This window comes from Aristolochia californica, unplaced genomic scaffold (assembly GCF_029961685.1).
Source record: "Aristolochia californica isolate CCGP_79_NKW_82.1479 unplaced genomic scaffold, dmAriCali1.0.hap1 SCAF_10, whole genome shotgun sequence".
NCBI lineage: Eukaryota > Viridiplantae > Streptophyta > Magnoliopsida > Piperales > Aristolochiaceae > Aristolochia > Aristolochia californica.
The window spans coordinates 448193-465089 of record NW_027181771.1 but is presented as its reverse complement, the minus strand read 5'-3'; the positions used below and the strand labels follow the sequence as shown (position 1 = coordinate 465089).

Here is a 16897-nt window from a genome sequence, read left to right as displayed (position 1 = left end):
GCACATGACAGAGAGACACCTATTAGTCCAGCTTTCGATGCTGAGATTGATCACTGGAGGTATAATTTATCATTTGGGTTTTCAAAATTTATGCTATCTTGTGAAAGATGTGACTCCAGGCCATGACTACCGAAGGACCTTTTCATGCAGGTCATCAAACTAAAGCCTGTGTGTAATTCATCTCTCACAGCTGGTTATGGACATCAGGATAACGCTCTGTATGATTTATTGGTTGAAGAAGATAACTGCAGGATTACAACTTAAATTACTCAATTTGCTGATATTTCATTTAGGCCAACTGATTGGTCTGCAGTTAGAACAAGATCTAAATGGAGCTAAACACTTGGGCGTCTTGCCGAGACATCTCACTTAACGGTTGATGCGTCTTAGATTTTCAAGGAGGTGAGACATCTCTACTCCTATAGAGAGTAAATTGTGTAGCATTATACTATAGGTGTCTCAGCGATATCGCCTGAGACATCTCAGACTTTAACAGGGTGAGATATCCTGCTCCCTGAATTTACCTTGCAGAATCTAACCAGGAGTTCCCATTTCAAATGAATGAAGATTACCTGCAGTATGTGAACGACCCATATCTTTCTCCTCATAAAATCTGCTTCAACTGTTGTCCTTTGCTGCTTGTTCTTGAAGCTATGCCACAGGAAAAGATGGTAGCCCATTGTAAGGCAAATACCTAGTGGCACCAAGAGAAGGTCACAAAAGTATTTGCTCAGAGCCATCTTTCATGAAAGGAGGTGGGGTTGTGTGAAATATATAGATGTCCTCTTGTCTGTGACGTATTTCTGTTTGTGCTCTAATGCTGTCCACTTTGAGAGGTCATAGTGGAAGAACTAATTAGGTCACATTAATAAAATGAATCTAACATGCTTTAGTTCTTTGTAGTGAACTGATAGTGGCCATTGGATTTCATGATGTAGATAGACTGGTCTACTATTCAAGCATGTAAAGAAATTAAGTATAATTATAACTGTCCATGCTTTAGTCCTCAAGTGGAGTTAGTTCCTTGTCACTGTTATTGTCTTTTCTTGTTTCTTTGGCAGATAAAATTGCTTTTTTTACATGAGACGAGCTCCACATAACTAAGAAATGTCTGAATCTTTGATCAACTCTGGTAGTTATTTTTTTATTTTTCATGAAATTGTTATGCTACTTTAGGGTTTTTTACAGTTCTGAACAATGAGTGGAAAAGCCAAAATTGACAGACAAACTTTGCTTTTAGTAGCAGAATAAACCTTTTTTTTTGCTTTCATAACCAAATAAATTTGAGAAACTTAGAAAAAGTGACCATGAAAAGTCGATTCGAAGAAGCCCTAAGTTTGCCTCCAATAAGAACTTAATGTTATAACTTCTCTTTAATTGTGTATGTACACATGTGACAAGGAGAGTGAAGAGAAAAACATAAAAGAAGAGATGTTCCAAGAGGTTTTTGTATGAGCAGGATTTGCAAATCAAGAAAGTAGGGATTGACAGTTTTTAAATATAGACCCTTAGATGTTATATTTTAAGAGAGAGAAAGGTACCAAGGTGAAGGTAGGGAGGGGCATGCATGGATGCTTTCCTTAGGAGAGAAAAGGGTCAAGAGAGCTTTTGGAATGGACCCAGTACAGTTCATTTCTTCAAGTAATCACTCACGTCAAGAATAATACTACTGTAATTTCATGCAAAAAAGGAAACCCCTCCTGATTAAAAGGCACCCAAGCCCTATTGCTGATCCAGCTGGTTCACGCGGTCCATAGTATAAATTATCGGTTTAGTGGGTTGAGATGGGGTTTGTGTCTTAGCTGATGTGAATTGGCTTGACCGAGTTGTCTTAAATTTTGTGGTCCTTGATAGAGTACTAAGGTTTAGGATCAGGTTATCCTGAAGGACACTAATTGGGTTTTGAAGATTGTTCCATTGAACCATCTCGACTGAGTTAACACCGATTTGGGGTTTTTTTTTTTTTTTTTTTTTTTGTATATTGCCCTATCCATCAAACCCTGGTTTACAATCCAAGTATTTTATCATCAGACCGGGTTTGAAACAGGGAGAGATGGGTAATCTCCTTTGTTGTACGTAATGGCCCACCAGAGATCCCCTTACTGTGAGAGTCGCATCAGAATCTTCGCTTAGCTTCTTTTGATTATCTTTGAAAACAGATCTGGATCGTTATTCTGCAAGGGTATTAATGTGCGCATTACGCTCCCCGGCGCATATAAGCATTTGAATTCAGAAAAAACCCCATTTCCATAATCTCTTGTGCTTTCCACCCTCCCCTTCTCCCCTGTACCTCCATTTTCTCGTCTTCTGCGTTCACTGTATAGCTTCGACAGAATCGCGGTTTTTGAGAACCCTTTACCCTAATTTCGGCTAAAAAATGGCTCTGTCAATGGCAGCGCTGTCCCACCGGCCGGGTCCAACGTCGTCTCTCCGCTTCGACCCGTTTCGCGCGCCGGCGGTCGCTGGTGCTAGTTTCCTCCCGCGGTCGGAGTCCGCTGTTTCTACAGAGAATGTCGGGAATGGGTTATGCACGTTTGCTGTTCGGCCGGTGAAGCTCAACCGGGGCCGTTTGGTGTTTTCTCTGGCAGCTTTCTCTCAGGATGAATCGGTGAGTTGTTATACCCGTTTGAAAGAGATTTTGAGAAGTTGGATCGTTTCTGTCCGGTTGTGATGTGCGGAATTTGTTTTGGTTGGTAAGTTGTAGATAATATGTTGCATCCTTTAGGTGGATTAGAAGTGGACACGTATTGGATTTACAGTAGTTAGTAGTTCATGGTTTGAGGGAAAAGTGTGTTTTGTTAGGTATTCTTATTGAGAGCGCATCAATGGCATGTGGGACGAACTGTCATTGTCCTCTCTTGTTTCCTTGGGCTTTTGTTTCAAAATTTGCTCATGTTTGGTACCCTTGTCGTATTTAGAAACACTCAGATATTGAAGTTGAGCAAGCCAAGAATGAGGTGGACCAGAAAGAGGAGGAATCACAAGAAGCATGGGAGCAAACTCTCGAAGTTTTCAAAGAACAGGCAGCAAAGTTGCAAGCCATTTCTCAAGCTTCATATGAAGCTTATTCTAAGAAAGCTATGATAATTCTAAAGGACACTTCAGAGCGACTAAAAATAGAAGCAAATAACGCTCGTCGTGATCTTGCTATTGTTGCAAAAGAATTTGGTGATGAAGGATTGGAATACCTGTCAAGTGTGGCTGAAAAATCTCCTGAGCCAGTGAAGGAAGTCGTGGAAACTTTCAGTTCTTCAACTCCTAAGTTCACGCACCTCTCTGAAGTTCGTGATTTTTATCTTGGTATTCCATATGGTATGTGTTCTGCCATTTATTCCCCATTTTCTTCTAATATTTTTCTTACTACTATCCTGCTTCTCCTAAATCACCTTTGGATTATCGTAACTGGTTTTTTGTAGTGCAGGGTTGTTTCTTTCTGCGGGTGGTTTTCTTTCCTTCATGCTGACTGGGAGTATCGCTGCTATCCGGTTTGGTGTTATCCTTGGTGGCACTCTTCTAGCACTGAGCGTACAGAGTTTAAGGTGTTGGAAACGTGGGGAATCATCATCTCCTTATTTGAAAGGTCAAACAGGTGAGTATATCCCTTGCTATGCTTTTGATCTGTTTGATCTTAAAATGTCTTTTAGAGACTCTAGATTTGGATTCCTAAGCAATTAAAAACTTGGTGGGAGAAAGGGGAGTGACATTTTGGAAGTCAAAACTAAAAGTAGAAACACGACCCAGAAAATAAAGAGCTGTTTCATCGACTCCAAAATAAATAGTCTCTTTTTCTATAGTGATCTTCTATGGTCCAATTTCTCTTACAACTAAAAGTAAAAATCTTAGTGTTTCTTGAGAACTTTCGGTTCTCATTGGTAACAAACATCAATATGGACTCTGTCCTTGCTGTTTTGCAGGCACCAGAAAGATGAGTGTTTTGAGATAATCATACTTTAACGGTCGTCAATAGTTAAAATTTAGTTAAATTTCCTAAGATTTTCTAGTAAAATCTGATTCACCTTCTTCAGTTAAAAAGGCACTTATTAACTCTTGTTAACATTTATGTTACTCATTTGATGCTGAAATATGTTCATATGTTGAGTTCTGGACTTGTCGTGTGTAATTCTTTATAATTTCAGACACTTGCTATATTAAAAGACACTGAAATACACCATTTGGTTTATTAAAAGGAAAAGACAAAAATGGATGTGGCCATTGAGGCAAACCTTCAATCCCCGTCAACTTGCATTATAGCTTAATTGATGCATTCATATTCAAAGCGTTCACAACTAAAAGGGTCTTTTGACAACCTGAGCTGTTCCTTCTCTTAATATGTTCTCTCTTTCTGACCTAAGTAAATATTTTGCAGCGATTGCGACTATAATCTTTTTGAGGGAGCTCCGCTTTCTTGCTAAGGTAAATTGTTAGAGTCATGCAACTGCTGTTTTTAACTTTTTTTTTTTTTTTTGTCTATTTCTTTGATGCAGAGGTTTTAATGTAAGTTCAATTTTCCTGCTTTTTACCCTCTCTTGCAGAGTGCATCATTACCTACTTTTATGCTGACCCTTATCAGGTATGTATGCTCAGAGATGTTTCATTTAATATGGGGGCAACACAAAACGACCTCCTCAATAGTTTCTAAAATGCATACACATGGATATTTTCACATGCGTAGTTTTGTGGAATGTCTAATTTTTCCTCTTCATATTTCGTGTTTTTTAGTGTTCAAAATACTGTATGAGTCACAATTCCCTGTTTCAGACTTTCAAATTGTATGAATGTTTACTTAAAGGAAATGGAATTTTGTCAACTGGGATGTGTCATTATTGGGCAAAGGGTTGGACCACTGTTTATTTTGTATTTGCTTAATCTACCAATCACAGACTTGTTTAGGTTTGTTTAAATATTAAATTAAGATTTATTTATTTTTAGGATTTTATTCCAAACCAAAAGACAAATAAAACAAAAATAAGGAGGGCCCTTAGGCCAACTCATTGAAGGGACATCCCTTAGCAAGACAGGCAGCTAAATAATTGGCTGATCTCGGCACATAAATCCAACTATGCGAAAACTAGGCTGAGATGTCCATGATTTTGTCATAAGACTGCCAATAATGGCAATGGGAACCAGCCTTCTTAAGCCATCGATGGTACTATATTTGGTATGATGCCATTGTGGTTCTTGAGGTTTCCTTTTTCTGGTTTTGCTTCTTTTTTTATCTCTTTCTCTCTCTTAATTTAAAAATGAAGTTGTTCACGTATACTACATCGACTTGGATTCCAGCTCTACATAGGATACTCAACAGTGTCATTTTTATGGAAACAGTGAAAGCTTCTTCCATTGGTTTCCAGTGGCGTGTACTCTTGCAGAATTATGTGTGTATGCAATATAGGTGTCCAAGTTTAGTTCAAGTTACCAAGATACTGGATAGACTGAAAAGACTTTTGAACAGTATTGTCAGTTATTTGCTTATGGTTTCGATCTTTTTTCAGTTTTTACAATTGATCTGATTTTTGAAGTATGACTCAATTTGCTAGAGAAGAATGCTCCTAAAAGTTCTTTTCTTTGCAGTGGAATTATGGTACTGTTCTACTCATATCGGATATGGCTAAATAAGCAGAAGTGGGATCCAAGTGTGGATCAACATCCACAGAAATAGAGCACTGTTGTAAAGGTCAGAACTTCTTCTGTTTTAGTTTGCCCTACTTTTTTTTTTGGTGGTTTGTTGTGCTTATTTAGCGCATTGCATCTCCTTTTATCATTATTATTTTAATCAAAAACTGTTTGGGCACAAAAATAATTAGTAGGATGACTCTCAATCTTCTTCTTCATTTTAGATGTTCCTACTTGAAAGTTGTGATTTGTGCTTTCTTATTTTGGTATTTATGCTGAAGTGCTGGATACCAAGGGTTTGTTCTCCTGGTTATCCAATCTAAAATCTTCTTAATGACACTATCAGGTAGTTTCCTTGGGAGTTTTGAAGTATAAGCAAAAGGCAGTTCCAGTATGGTTAATGAAAACTGAGCACCTTACATTAGGTGGTTTCCTTCTTCTGGGTGAAAGAGGTCACACCACATACTCCTGAAAATGGGGGAACTACGGCAGTCGGAAAAACGCGTCATCCCTTACCATTCGCAGGAGATGCAGGATTTGCCTTGTAGTTATGATGGTTTTCTATCATTGATCTGAAATTAGGCACACTCAAGTATTTGTCACCGCTGTGTTAAACTTCTCAAAGTATGGAGGTTTATTCTTTCTTCATTGTTCTCCATGTGTTGTTCTTTTGCCAGGAAAAAAATGCTTACAGGTTGATATGGCGTCTGAGTAAAATGAGTTTCCACCACTCTGCATTGCGGAAAGGCATGAGCTTTGAATCTGCTGATTCAAATGTAGTAGAGAGCTACCCTTAGCCAAGCACACAGGAACGTGAGATTTCACATCCCTCGGTTAATAGATAAAGCAACTCTTGTCGTTCAATTTGGATCAGCAGTCATGCACGATCCAAGTAGTGGAAAAGGACAACCACTTTTCTGGTTTTGACCAGGTTCTCAGTTGATTTTACCATTTTTAAAACATGATTCTTTTAAGGTGAGATGTGTCAAGAACGTCTTATCAAAACAATACAGGTACATTAAACTAATAACACCATAGATTCATCTTGACAAACATCATGTGAAGTACCTTCTACACTAGATAAAAGTGCAAGAGAATAATAAAACTGGATAGGGTACTGGAAAGCTGTGTTGTTGTTACCTGTGCAAGTGAACTGCAATAAGAGGGGATTCCTCACTTGCATCAAATCATTCCCACCCATAAGAATAGGGAAGCAACAAATTAAGACTTCAGATAAGTTACAAGAGAAAACTACTTGGTGGATCTTCATAAATTATAATAGAAGCACCCTGTTACATGTAGTCAATTGAAGAAGAAAAAAAGGTTTACAAAATGAAAAAGATGTGTAATGGGAAGAGCAGGGATCCCTCTTGAATTTACATGAAAATTTTCAATGCACAAACAGCAAACTTCAATCATGGAGAACTCCTGAAAGGTAAAATTACAGGCCATCGAGATATGAAAGCATGGGGAATCTGGAGATAGAACATCTTTTCATCATGAATAATTTCCAAATTTTCACTCTTCAGATGTCTTGCCCATGTGGAATGTGATTGGGGACTTCTCCTTGATTGTCCAATGGCATGTACTGAGCCATGATTGCCCGGATCTCTGAATCCATGTATCTCTGCAATAAAACACGACTGGTATCTTAGACATGTTATCCTTCACAATGTATAGTTCAATATAAGGGCTGTGATGGAGACAAGAATATCTTCTACAATGAGAGAATAAGTGTATGCTTTCCAGAGAGATCAGTTATCTAAACACTGACTATTAGGGTTTACCAACTCAGGTTCGGTAAATTTCTGAAATCCTAGATGTCTTGGCTGGTATATCACAGATTGGCCGAGACAGAATGTCTTGGATTCGTCGAAACATCATTAAAAATGTCAAAAGTTTAAGAAGTAAAAAGAAAAAAAAGCAACCCATTGATAAATTATTTGTACCACTTCTCTCAAATGTCATTTAAGTAGAACACACGTGTAGTAACTTGGAAGCACATTTCTTTCAATTTCATCAGCTTTTTCTTCAAACTAAATACTTAGGCATGTACAACCTGTCAATGATCTACTGGTTTTCATAGCTTAAGAGGCCACCTTTTGGATTATACCCTATTAATTGAGTAGGCCCATTAGATTGAAATTTTTTTATATCCAAATCTAGGCTTATCTAAATTCAAGAATAGTAGTGGTCTCAATTCGAAAACATCCTTTAACTAGGCTTTTCTTTTTTGAAAATGATCCTCTACAGTTTTAAAGATGTGTGTAAATTTATTTAAACATATTTAAGGTAAATTTAAACATGAAAAATTTCACTAAATTAGTTGAATTATTTGCAATACACAACTCCAAATAGTGAAGTATCTAATATGACTCTCCCTTTTAGTGCAGATTATGGTACTGTTTATTGACAGAATTGTCTCGGATCCAAGTCAGATCCCTTGACTCGTCTTAAGGCCCAGCCAAATTGGAGAGGACTAGGCTGAGACAATATGTCTTGCCAAATGCACAACTAAAAGGAAAAAAGCTGCCCTACATGCTAACTAACTCAGAAAAGGAGAAGGCAACTCCAATTACTAACAGAAAACAGAAAAAAAAAACATATGAGAACTTACCCTGATTCTGTATTTGTAAATAGCATACCCTGCAACACCACCACCAGCCACGAAAAGGAGGATAACCCACACAATGCTCCAACTGACCTCGGTTTTAGACTTCTTGCCTAAATCATCTCCACAAGAAAGTTGTGGTCCAGTCAGTTAAAAAACAATGCAAGACATCAATGAAGGTCACAAAGATGGTATTTTTCGAACTACCCACGGTCTTTTTGGACACTCTTTAATTACTATCAGCCACATTGTGTAGGTGGAGATATTGAGGTGCATTCAAGAAAAAAACGACAGAATATCAACAAAGGTGATGTAACCAGCTATTTTTTTTTAAGGTGAAGAGATGGACAAGCATCAAGTAAGCCGCTTATTAAAAGAACAAAAGTAACCAGCTAGCTCAAAATATTTTACTCGCTTTGACACTATTTGTGTGCTTCTAAGAAAAAACAGAATTTTCAGACAAGAGTATAATCTGTCTGATTGAGAAAGTACTTGGGCGTAAAAGAGAAATGCATAGAAATACTTACTGATGCAAGTATCATGCTCCGTTATGTACAAACGATCCCCACTGCAGCTGCACTCGTAACTTCCCCATGTGTTCTTGCAACTGCACTCTGGGCACTGGCACGCAACCTTCTCCTTGCACTCATCCACATCTGAAAGAAGTAACAGGAATTCTTTTAAGAATTTACATCATCTAAAAATCTCCAAAAGCCATCAGAAAAGAAGTTTATCTACAAAATTCATCACATGCACTTCCCACAAGACTCAAAGCAGAGTATAACACATGGATGATTCCCTTTATAGCATTAATAAATAAGAACAAGCAGCTTCACATTATATTTAACCCTGTCAAACGTGCATGGCAACTAATGGAAGCAAACTGGACTCCTTATCGTACTGAAGAAGCCAAATGCAAGTAATTTATAACTAACATAAATTGTGTACCAAGGGGAATGGAAGGGCCATTTCATATTTGTTATACTTGTAGTCATAGATATAACAGGTTTCATTGATATCCATATATTAGCACCAAGACGAGTTTTTCTCAGGTTCACAGTTACATTATGGTGAAAGCATATAAAGTTCTGGGAGAAAATTCAGATACCTTTTAGTTATTAAAAAAAAATTGGACTAAACAAATTTTCACCTAGAAAAAACATTTGATTAAAAAAAAAATTACCTTCACAAGAGTTCACACCATCACCTTTAAATCCTGGTGGACATTTACACCCACTGGAATGATCTTCCTGCAAGATAGGAGAGTCACTGACACCATAACAATAACATTTTAAAAGATGAACTAACTACTAGGACCAAACAAACTCACAAATGATTGAAGTTTCATCACTTACAACACAAGCAGAGTATGTCCGACCATCCTGAGTTTTCTTCCAACACCCACCATTGCTAATTTCACAGCGCCCAGTTCCAGAGGCTGAAGTTTGAAGGAGTTATTGCAGATTTGCAGGTAGAGGCAACATCATTAGACAACAGTCTTTTTGCTTGTTGCATGTCGCATAGAAGGGTAAAACACTATCCAAATCTAGTATGGCAAACTTACAAACAGACTCAAGAAATAAAAAACACAAATATTTGAAAAAAAAAAGGAACAAGACATGCATCAGTCGATTAAAAACTTGGACAGAGCAAAAATGAAAGACATATCATCAATTAAACAAAAGAACCAAAAAACTTAGAGAAGTTGGATCACAGTACGATCTCAAGAACAATTCAATTTAGGCATAAAATGTGTTTGAAGGGTTCGTCATATTTTCCATATCATGCTTGAAACCCAAAATGAACTTGGGGTGACTCTTTTACAATTTATCCATCAACCAATGCAAGCAACTACATTATTCTCTTCTGCCTTGTGATTGTCATTGACAGGCAGAAGAAAAAACACTTTTACTTTCATGAGAAATAGTAAATTAGATTCACCCCCCTGACTTCAAAATTTGCTTGTACCCCTTTCTCCTCTTTTTGAGGGGGATTTTAATCTAGAAGAGCTATTTTCAGTTAAAAAAACAACCTATATTGTTTAAATCAATTGAAAGAAAATTATCAAAACTAGAGTATAAAAATTTTACCTTCACAGTGAGTATATCCATCACCCACAAACTTTACACCATCTACAATGGGGCATTCACAGACTCTTCCACGAAATGTGTCCTGAAGTCAACTCATTAGAAAATTAAAATTAAAAGCCCAGTGTTATATTTGGGATAAAAAATGCATATTAAAGGTCAACTCTTCCACAAAATGTGTCCTGAAGTCAACTCATAAGAGAATTAAAATTAAAAACCAAGCTTTATATTTGGGATCAAAGAATGCAAATTAAAGGTCAAGTAGAAACATATGAGAATAATGGTTAACAGCAAAAGAAAAATCTAAAATACCTTGCAAGAAGTAATATTTGCAGCCTTATCTTGCCAGCATCCACCATTATTTTCTAGGCACTCATTTGTTTCAACATCTTCAAGATCAGATAGAAAGTAAATCAGCAAACTGGAGAGGCACTCCAATGTTAAAGCAACTGTAGAGGATCTTTTACTGACCATCACTCAAACAAACAGCTGGCTCAGTAGTTTCTTGGAAACCTGAACAGATTGCTTTCAGTACTGCACCTTTATCCAGCTTCCCTGATGTTAATTAACCCAATTAGTAATTTTACACAGGAGTTACAAATATCTACTAAACAAACTTTTTGCTATGGTTGGTCCATTAGCTGGAACAAATGTAAAAAGAGACACATATGGTGTGCCAGCTTAAATGAGGAAGCATTTGCCTTCTCTGACCCCACTCCCAAGTCATGACAGAAGTCTGTTCTCATACTCATTATTGGAGCTATTACAACTTTATGGTCTATTTCAAACCTCGATACTGTCTGTCATTGATTATTAAGGTTGGTAGTATAGTCACATCTCCTCGCGAGCCTTTGCCAATCTATATGAAAAACAATTTACGTTTAGAAGGAAAGCAATTTATTGCTGTTTCTAGAGAAAATAAGGAATACCATAACAGATTTAGAAAGGATTCAAGACACAACCTGGGCATCCTGTTCTTCTTTAAGTACAGGATTTTCTACATCTGCATCAGGATCTCCTATACAACTGTCTATCTTCTTGAGATCAAGACCTAGCAATACCACCACGAAGCAAAGTATCAAAAAGCCAATCACAACCACGATTAGGAGAGCAAACAAATTATCTCACTGAAAAGTTGCCTTCAGTAGCTTGGACCCACTCAGAAGTTGCTATCAAGGTATATAAAATTTTTAAAATATTCGACAATAAATAAAACCAAAGATCTTGCTGAGTTATAAATTAAACCTCACAAATCACAAGAAGTGCAACCTACCAAGAGACCGAATCACTTGATCTGCACATTCCTTTGTGTATTTTTGCTCTTTCATTGGACACCTAATAGAAAAATCTGTAACATAATCCCACCACAGCCAGGGCTTGCCACTCTCATTAGCCACTCTAAACAAACAAGCTTGACGCAAATTTTGCTTCACTACATCTTTACCATCATACCCTCTACTGAAGTCCTGTTCAGGGTCTGGGGCACAATATCTCCCATGATTTATGCACTGAGATTTGCACTGTTTACTTAAAAGAAATGCTTCAGGGCAATACCAAGTAATGTAATGAGGGGTAAATTGGGAATATCCCTTCTTTTCAAGTATCTGTGCTGCCCCCTTAAAGTTCTTGACAAATTGTAGTTGTGCATCACACTTAGGCCCACATTCATCATTGCTGTTGGTCCAAAATTCATATTCAACACGTTCATCTGGATGGGGAAGAGATTCCCTCCAATCTAGATTAATATTCACCATATCACCATTGGACAGAGCCTTTTTAATGGAGTCTCCAAATATTTTGCTTATAAGAGCTGATGGGATCGAGATGTTTTGGACATATTCTGCAGCAGAATTATCTTCTTCAGGAGTGTCCATGGTTATTAAAGGTTCAATCTTGTCATCTGTCACAAGTATAGCTGCTGCCCCAGCTTTTTGAGCATTCCATGCCTTCAACGTGAAATAACATTCTGCATTGCGAGAAAAATATTGGAAAGGGGAATCAGCATAAATAACAAGCATTTTTAGAAGCTTCAAGTTAGGTAGAATTTGGCATAAGAACCCTAGTGAAACTGTAGGGAGAATGACAGTGAAGTCACGGACATGTAATTAGGAAGAATGTGATGCAAAGTCGTTTAGTTTAAAAAAAAAGATGAAGAACTTCTCGAACTAAGACCAAGTGTAAAACCTAGAATCGACTAATACACCCTCATCAGTCACTTAATCTGAAGACCTCAAAGTCAATTTGGAAGTGAAATACCATATCAAGGAAGATACCCACAAGTTACACTGAAGCACAGCCATTTGTACACTTTACAAGAAAAAAAGCACCACGGGTCATAGGTAAAGACCGGACAATAGATATTTAGGACAGCTAAAAAAAGTGAAAAGAATAGCTCAACCAGTATTATTCTCCCACATCAAACAGGTTCCGGAACTCTAATTATGAAAAAAAAAAAAAACTGAGAGGAAGTTAATAAGAACCCAAACTACAACAATAAAAGTATATGGGGTTGTTCAATTCAAATAAAGACATCCAACAAACTAAATCCCTTTCACATAACACCTACAATAGAAAACCTCAAATGAAACTCACCTCCCCTATCAACGAGAAGAAATGTGGGAAGGCTACCAGGCTTAGACTGAAAAGAGATATCGACCTCGTCAAACCCTCTACATGCCTTCTGATTCGCTTTAGGATACACCACAGTTCCAACCATCGTCCCACCGTACTGAGGAACACCAAAATTTCCGATGGCACATTCATAAACGTCTTTAAGTGAATCAGGCGAAGTCACACGCAAACTGTTCTTCTCCACAACGAACCTTCCATAACAAGCGCCCCATAACAAAACCCAGGTGAGAAAACCTACGTTAATCCTCATTTTCACCTCAGTGACCCAAACCAATTAGTGATCCCCTATCTTCCTTTCAGCACAAACGTTTTCATGAACGCCCTAATAAAATTATCTGCATCCGGGTCACAATTACTTCAACGAGATCCTAAAGGACCCAAAACCTATACGATATTTCCCCAGAAACCCAGATTCGGATAGGATGAAAACTCGACAAAGAACCCTTACTTTCCTCCCTCCTCTGCCGACGGTCTGCTAAAAAGACCAATAACTAACAACAGGGTCGTCTTCTGTTCTGTTTTCTTCGAATATCACTCCGAATTTGGGTATGATTTCTGCAACGAGTTGTTAAGAAAAGAAGTACTGGTATAAGTAAACAGTTGGGAATTGTCCAGAGAGAGAGGTCACTGTCTAGGGTCGTCGGCGCTCCGTTTAATTCCGAATTCTGGATTTCTCCCAACAAAATTTTTATTTACGGTGCATAAGTACACGGTGAGACACATGTCCTTGGAAGGAAATGAATTTAATTTTTTAGATTATGGATTATAGAGTATGATTTGGTCACATATAATTTTCTAGGTGTATAAGAGAAGAGTTATTATTATATATGTAAAAAAGGTTAATAAAACTAAAAATATAAATTAGAAATTTTAAAATACATAAAATATGAAAAAATAGACCATCAGGAAAAGGTAAAAATCTTTTTTATAAGATACATTTTTCCAATAAATCTTCAGATAAAATCCTATTAGTGTATTATTGGGAAATTATATAAATTTTTTTAAAATTTCCAAGGAAAATTAAATGAATATTTTAGTAATTTTTTTAGGGAAATAAATGAAAATTAATAATCAATTCCTGTAAATAAAATAATCATTTATATTTTAAAAATGTATTCTTTATATTTGCACATTTTAACATGGAAATTGATAAATTACTTAATTAAATGGACATCTTAAGATATATATATATATATATATCAAACCTTTTAAGTAAATAATAAAAATTAGGGCATGGAGATGCGTCTCATAGTAAAACCTTTATACGAGAGATTGAAATGCTTTCCACACCACTGGCCTGCAGCGTTAATCAAGGTCATATCTAGATGCTTGCTGCGTGTAATCTGAACCGTTCATCTGAACAGGTGGTCCCACGAAAATGAGCTCGGTTTTGGCATCATTTCGGGCGTGAATCACGCGAGTTCGAATGGATGAATTATTATTATTATTATTTTTTTGTACATTTCAAAAAAAAATCACCGGATCGACGGTCACCGTCCTCCCCACCCTCAGTTTTTGGGTTATTATTTTTTTCATTATCAAAATAAAAATTATTTAATTATTTAATTAAATAATTTTACCCCTTGAACGGAAAGGGTTTAGGGCAATAACTATTTTACACCCAATTATTGATTATTATTTAATTAAAAGGTATAAAAATAATTTCCATTGTATGATTTCCTTCAAGAAATTGAAAAGCTTCAATAAATTTTCTTCTTTTTTTCATTTTTAGGTCATATTGGATGATTTTGCCATTCAATCAGTTCAAGTCACAAACTTCAAGATTTCATTGTTACGTATCTATATTTTGCATGGAAATGTAGCCAGGCATTGTGGCATGAACCAACTGTTGAAATTCAAGCAATCTTCTTCTGGCGAGTTCATCTCGGCTCCGTGCGGCAGACGGATTGCCATTGAAAGGCACCTGCTGTTGACTCGGATACAGAGCCTTATACATTTCCAGAAGGAGACGACGATCCATGGATTTCAATCTTAATACTGAGCTAAGTTCTTCCACATTGACGGTTACTTAATCCAAGAACAGAGGGAAATGAATTTGGTAAAAAAGAGTAGCGAATCAAAGCCCTAGCTAAACCCTAAAGCAAAGTCCCATCAGAAGAAAGGATTCTCATCAAAGTATTAGATCTCAGATGACCATCGTGAGAAATAAATCCGATCTCATCACATGGAACTATAGGGAAAATGCCATCGGATCGGCTAAACATGAAGCAAGTAAGCGAATAATTTTTAGGCATTTGTTGACGCAATCTACGAATCAATAGCACATATAGGCTGGAAAAAAAAACGATTTCAATATCAGAGAAGGCCTTCTAGAAGAGCTGAAACGAAAAGCCACTTCCCTCTTTCTCTCCTTCTCCGCAACTTTCAAAACACCAAACTCGGTGTTTTACCCGAAGAAATGTCAGAGGTCGGTAAGCAAATTGCCAACGAAAGCATGACAATCGACCAGTTTCTTCTTTGTTCCGATTTCGCCACAGCCCGCTCGGGCGACTTCAAGAAACTGGGTATCAGAATCTGTACGCCCATCTCTTGGTACATGTAGCAGAAGACGATCGAAAAGCTGGAAAGAGAAAATTAAAGCACAGGGAGGCATAAAACAAATCGAGACTTAAAAACCCTAATGCAGTAGACGTGAATGAAGAAATTAGGAAGAAGCCCTGAAAGCGGATTTTGAAACCCTAAAAGAAATGTCGTCGTTTGGAGGGTGATCGCTGTTTTTATATAGGCCTCAGAAACCTCGTCGGATTCGCCTTCCGGACCATCCGATTACTTGGGAATTGACATGTTGGTAGCTGTAAAGGAGTAACATCGAGCCAAGCCGAGTTCGAACCTACTCGAGCCGAGCTTGATTTAAATATTTTGAACTTGAGCTCGAGCCGAGCCCAGTCTCCAGCCTAAAATTGTTATCGAGCTCGAGCCCAAAATTTTTAACCGAGTTCGAGTCGAACTCAAGCTTCAATATACATTTAAAAATTTTCAAAAAATATATATCAAATAAATTGTATATAAAATTATGCTTCAACATACATTTAAAAATTTTCAAAAAATATATATCAAATAAATTGTATATAAAATTATGTATACATTTTACATAAAATTGGGTATAACCTCTACATAATATAAAATTAGACATGACTTCTACTTAAAATTGGGTATAATCTATATATATAATACCTGTATAAAATTCGGCATGACCTCTACTTAAAACTAGGCATAATCTATATACATAATACCTGTATAAACACTCCATAAAATTATCTATACATTCCATAAACACTTCATGAAATTGTTTATACACTTCATAAAATAGTCTAAACATACCATACACTGCATGACATTATGAATAAACTCCATATAATAATCAAACACTATAAAATTAAATGAAATATCACTATCAATTTATAATCACCCAAATAAAATCTATAAATCCATTATAAATTTACAAACTATAGTTGTTTCCCTTCATGCTAGAAAATAATGTCCCTGCATGAGTAAAATCTCCACCTACGACAAAAACAAAAAAATAAAATTAGTTATTGTCAAATAAAAAATACTCTTCCACTACTAGTTACTTAATGTCATTTAAAATATTAAAATTACTTCATCAGTGGCAAAGTAGCGACACGGGAGGCGACTGGTGCAGACAGAATTGCTTCGTTCGGTGGAAGAGCAACGACATTAGAGGCGGATAGAATTGCATTGTTCGAAGGAAGGGTAGCGACTGAGACAGATGAAATCACATCATCCAGATAGGATGAAGAGTTTTTTTTTTTTTAATAAAAAAATCCGCACGTGCAAAACTCAGTGAAAAGCCCACGTGCGAGTTCACATGCACGTACGTGCGACAGGCGACGAGAGGGAGGTGGGGGGTGATAGCGTCGACAGACGGGAGCGGTTGGTGTTGTGGCTTGAGGGGTGGACGACAGCAACGGGGGTC

General features: G+C 37.0%; 2 protein-coding genes and 2 non-coding genes across 5 annotated transcripts; 1 reads left to right on the top strand and 3 right to left on the bottom strand.

Annotated features, from left to right (window-relative positions):
• Positions 1-2238: 2238 nt before the first annotated feature.
• LOC137943259 (protein FATTY ACID EXPORT 3, chloroplastic-like) lies at positions 2239-6258 on the top strand. The gene is made up of 7 exons (XM_068788956.1): positions 2239-2608; positions 2919-3312; positions 3422-3589; positions 4367-4413; positions 4533-4570; positions 5569-5671; positions 5957-6258. The coding sequence occupies exons 1-6, from the start codon at positions 2378-2380 to the stop codon at positions 5654-5656; spliced, it is 966 nt and encodes a 321-aa protein (XP_068645057.1). The 5' UTR covers positions 2239-2377; the 3' UTR covers positions 5657-5671; positions 5957-6258.
• Positions 6259-6764: 506 nt separating this feature from the next.
• On the bottom strand, positions 6765-13538 carry LOC137943254 (vacuolar-sorting receptor 1-like). 2 transcript variants are annotated; one of them, XM_068788951.1, is made up of 12 exons: positions 12901-13538; positions 11582-12274; positions 11271-11359; positions 11098-11167; positions 10780-10863; positions 10621-10697; positions 10312-10393; positions 9577-9659; positions 9405-9471; positions 8749-8877; positions 8228-8343; positions 6765-7237 (listed from the first exon to the last, which is right to left on the bottom strand). In XM_068788951.1, the coding sequence occupies exons 1-12, from the start codon at positions 13187-13189 to the stop codon at positions 7136-7138; spliced, it is 1881 nt and encodes a 626-aa protein (XP_068645052.1). In that variant the 5' UTR covers positions 13190-13538; the 3' UTR covers positions 6765-7135. The 2 variants fall into 2 exon arrangements, with proteins under 2 accessions (XP_068645052.1, XP_068645053.1); XM_068788952.1 differs by having other exon boundaries at positions 8228-8334.
• Positions 13539-15045: 1507 nt separating this feature from the next.
• Positions 15046-15131, bottom strand: LOC137943308 (small nucleolar RNA Z161/Z228). Its single transcript, XR_011110644.1, has one exon. It is a non-coding gene; the product is annotated as a small nucleolar RNA Z161/Z228 (small nucleolar RNA).
• Positions 15132-15356: 225 nt separating this feature from the next.
• On the bottom strand, positions 15357-15440 carry LOC137943313 (small nucleolar RNA snoR109). Its single transcript, XR_011110649.1, has one exon. It is a non-coding gene; the product is annotated as a small nucleolar RNA snoR109 (small nucleolar RNA).
• Positions 15441-16897: the final 1457 nt, after the last annotated feature.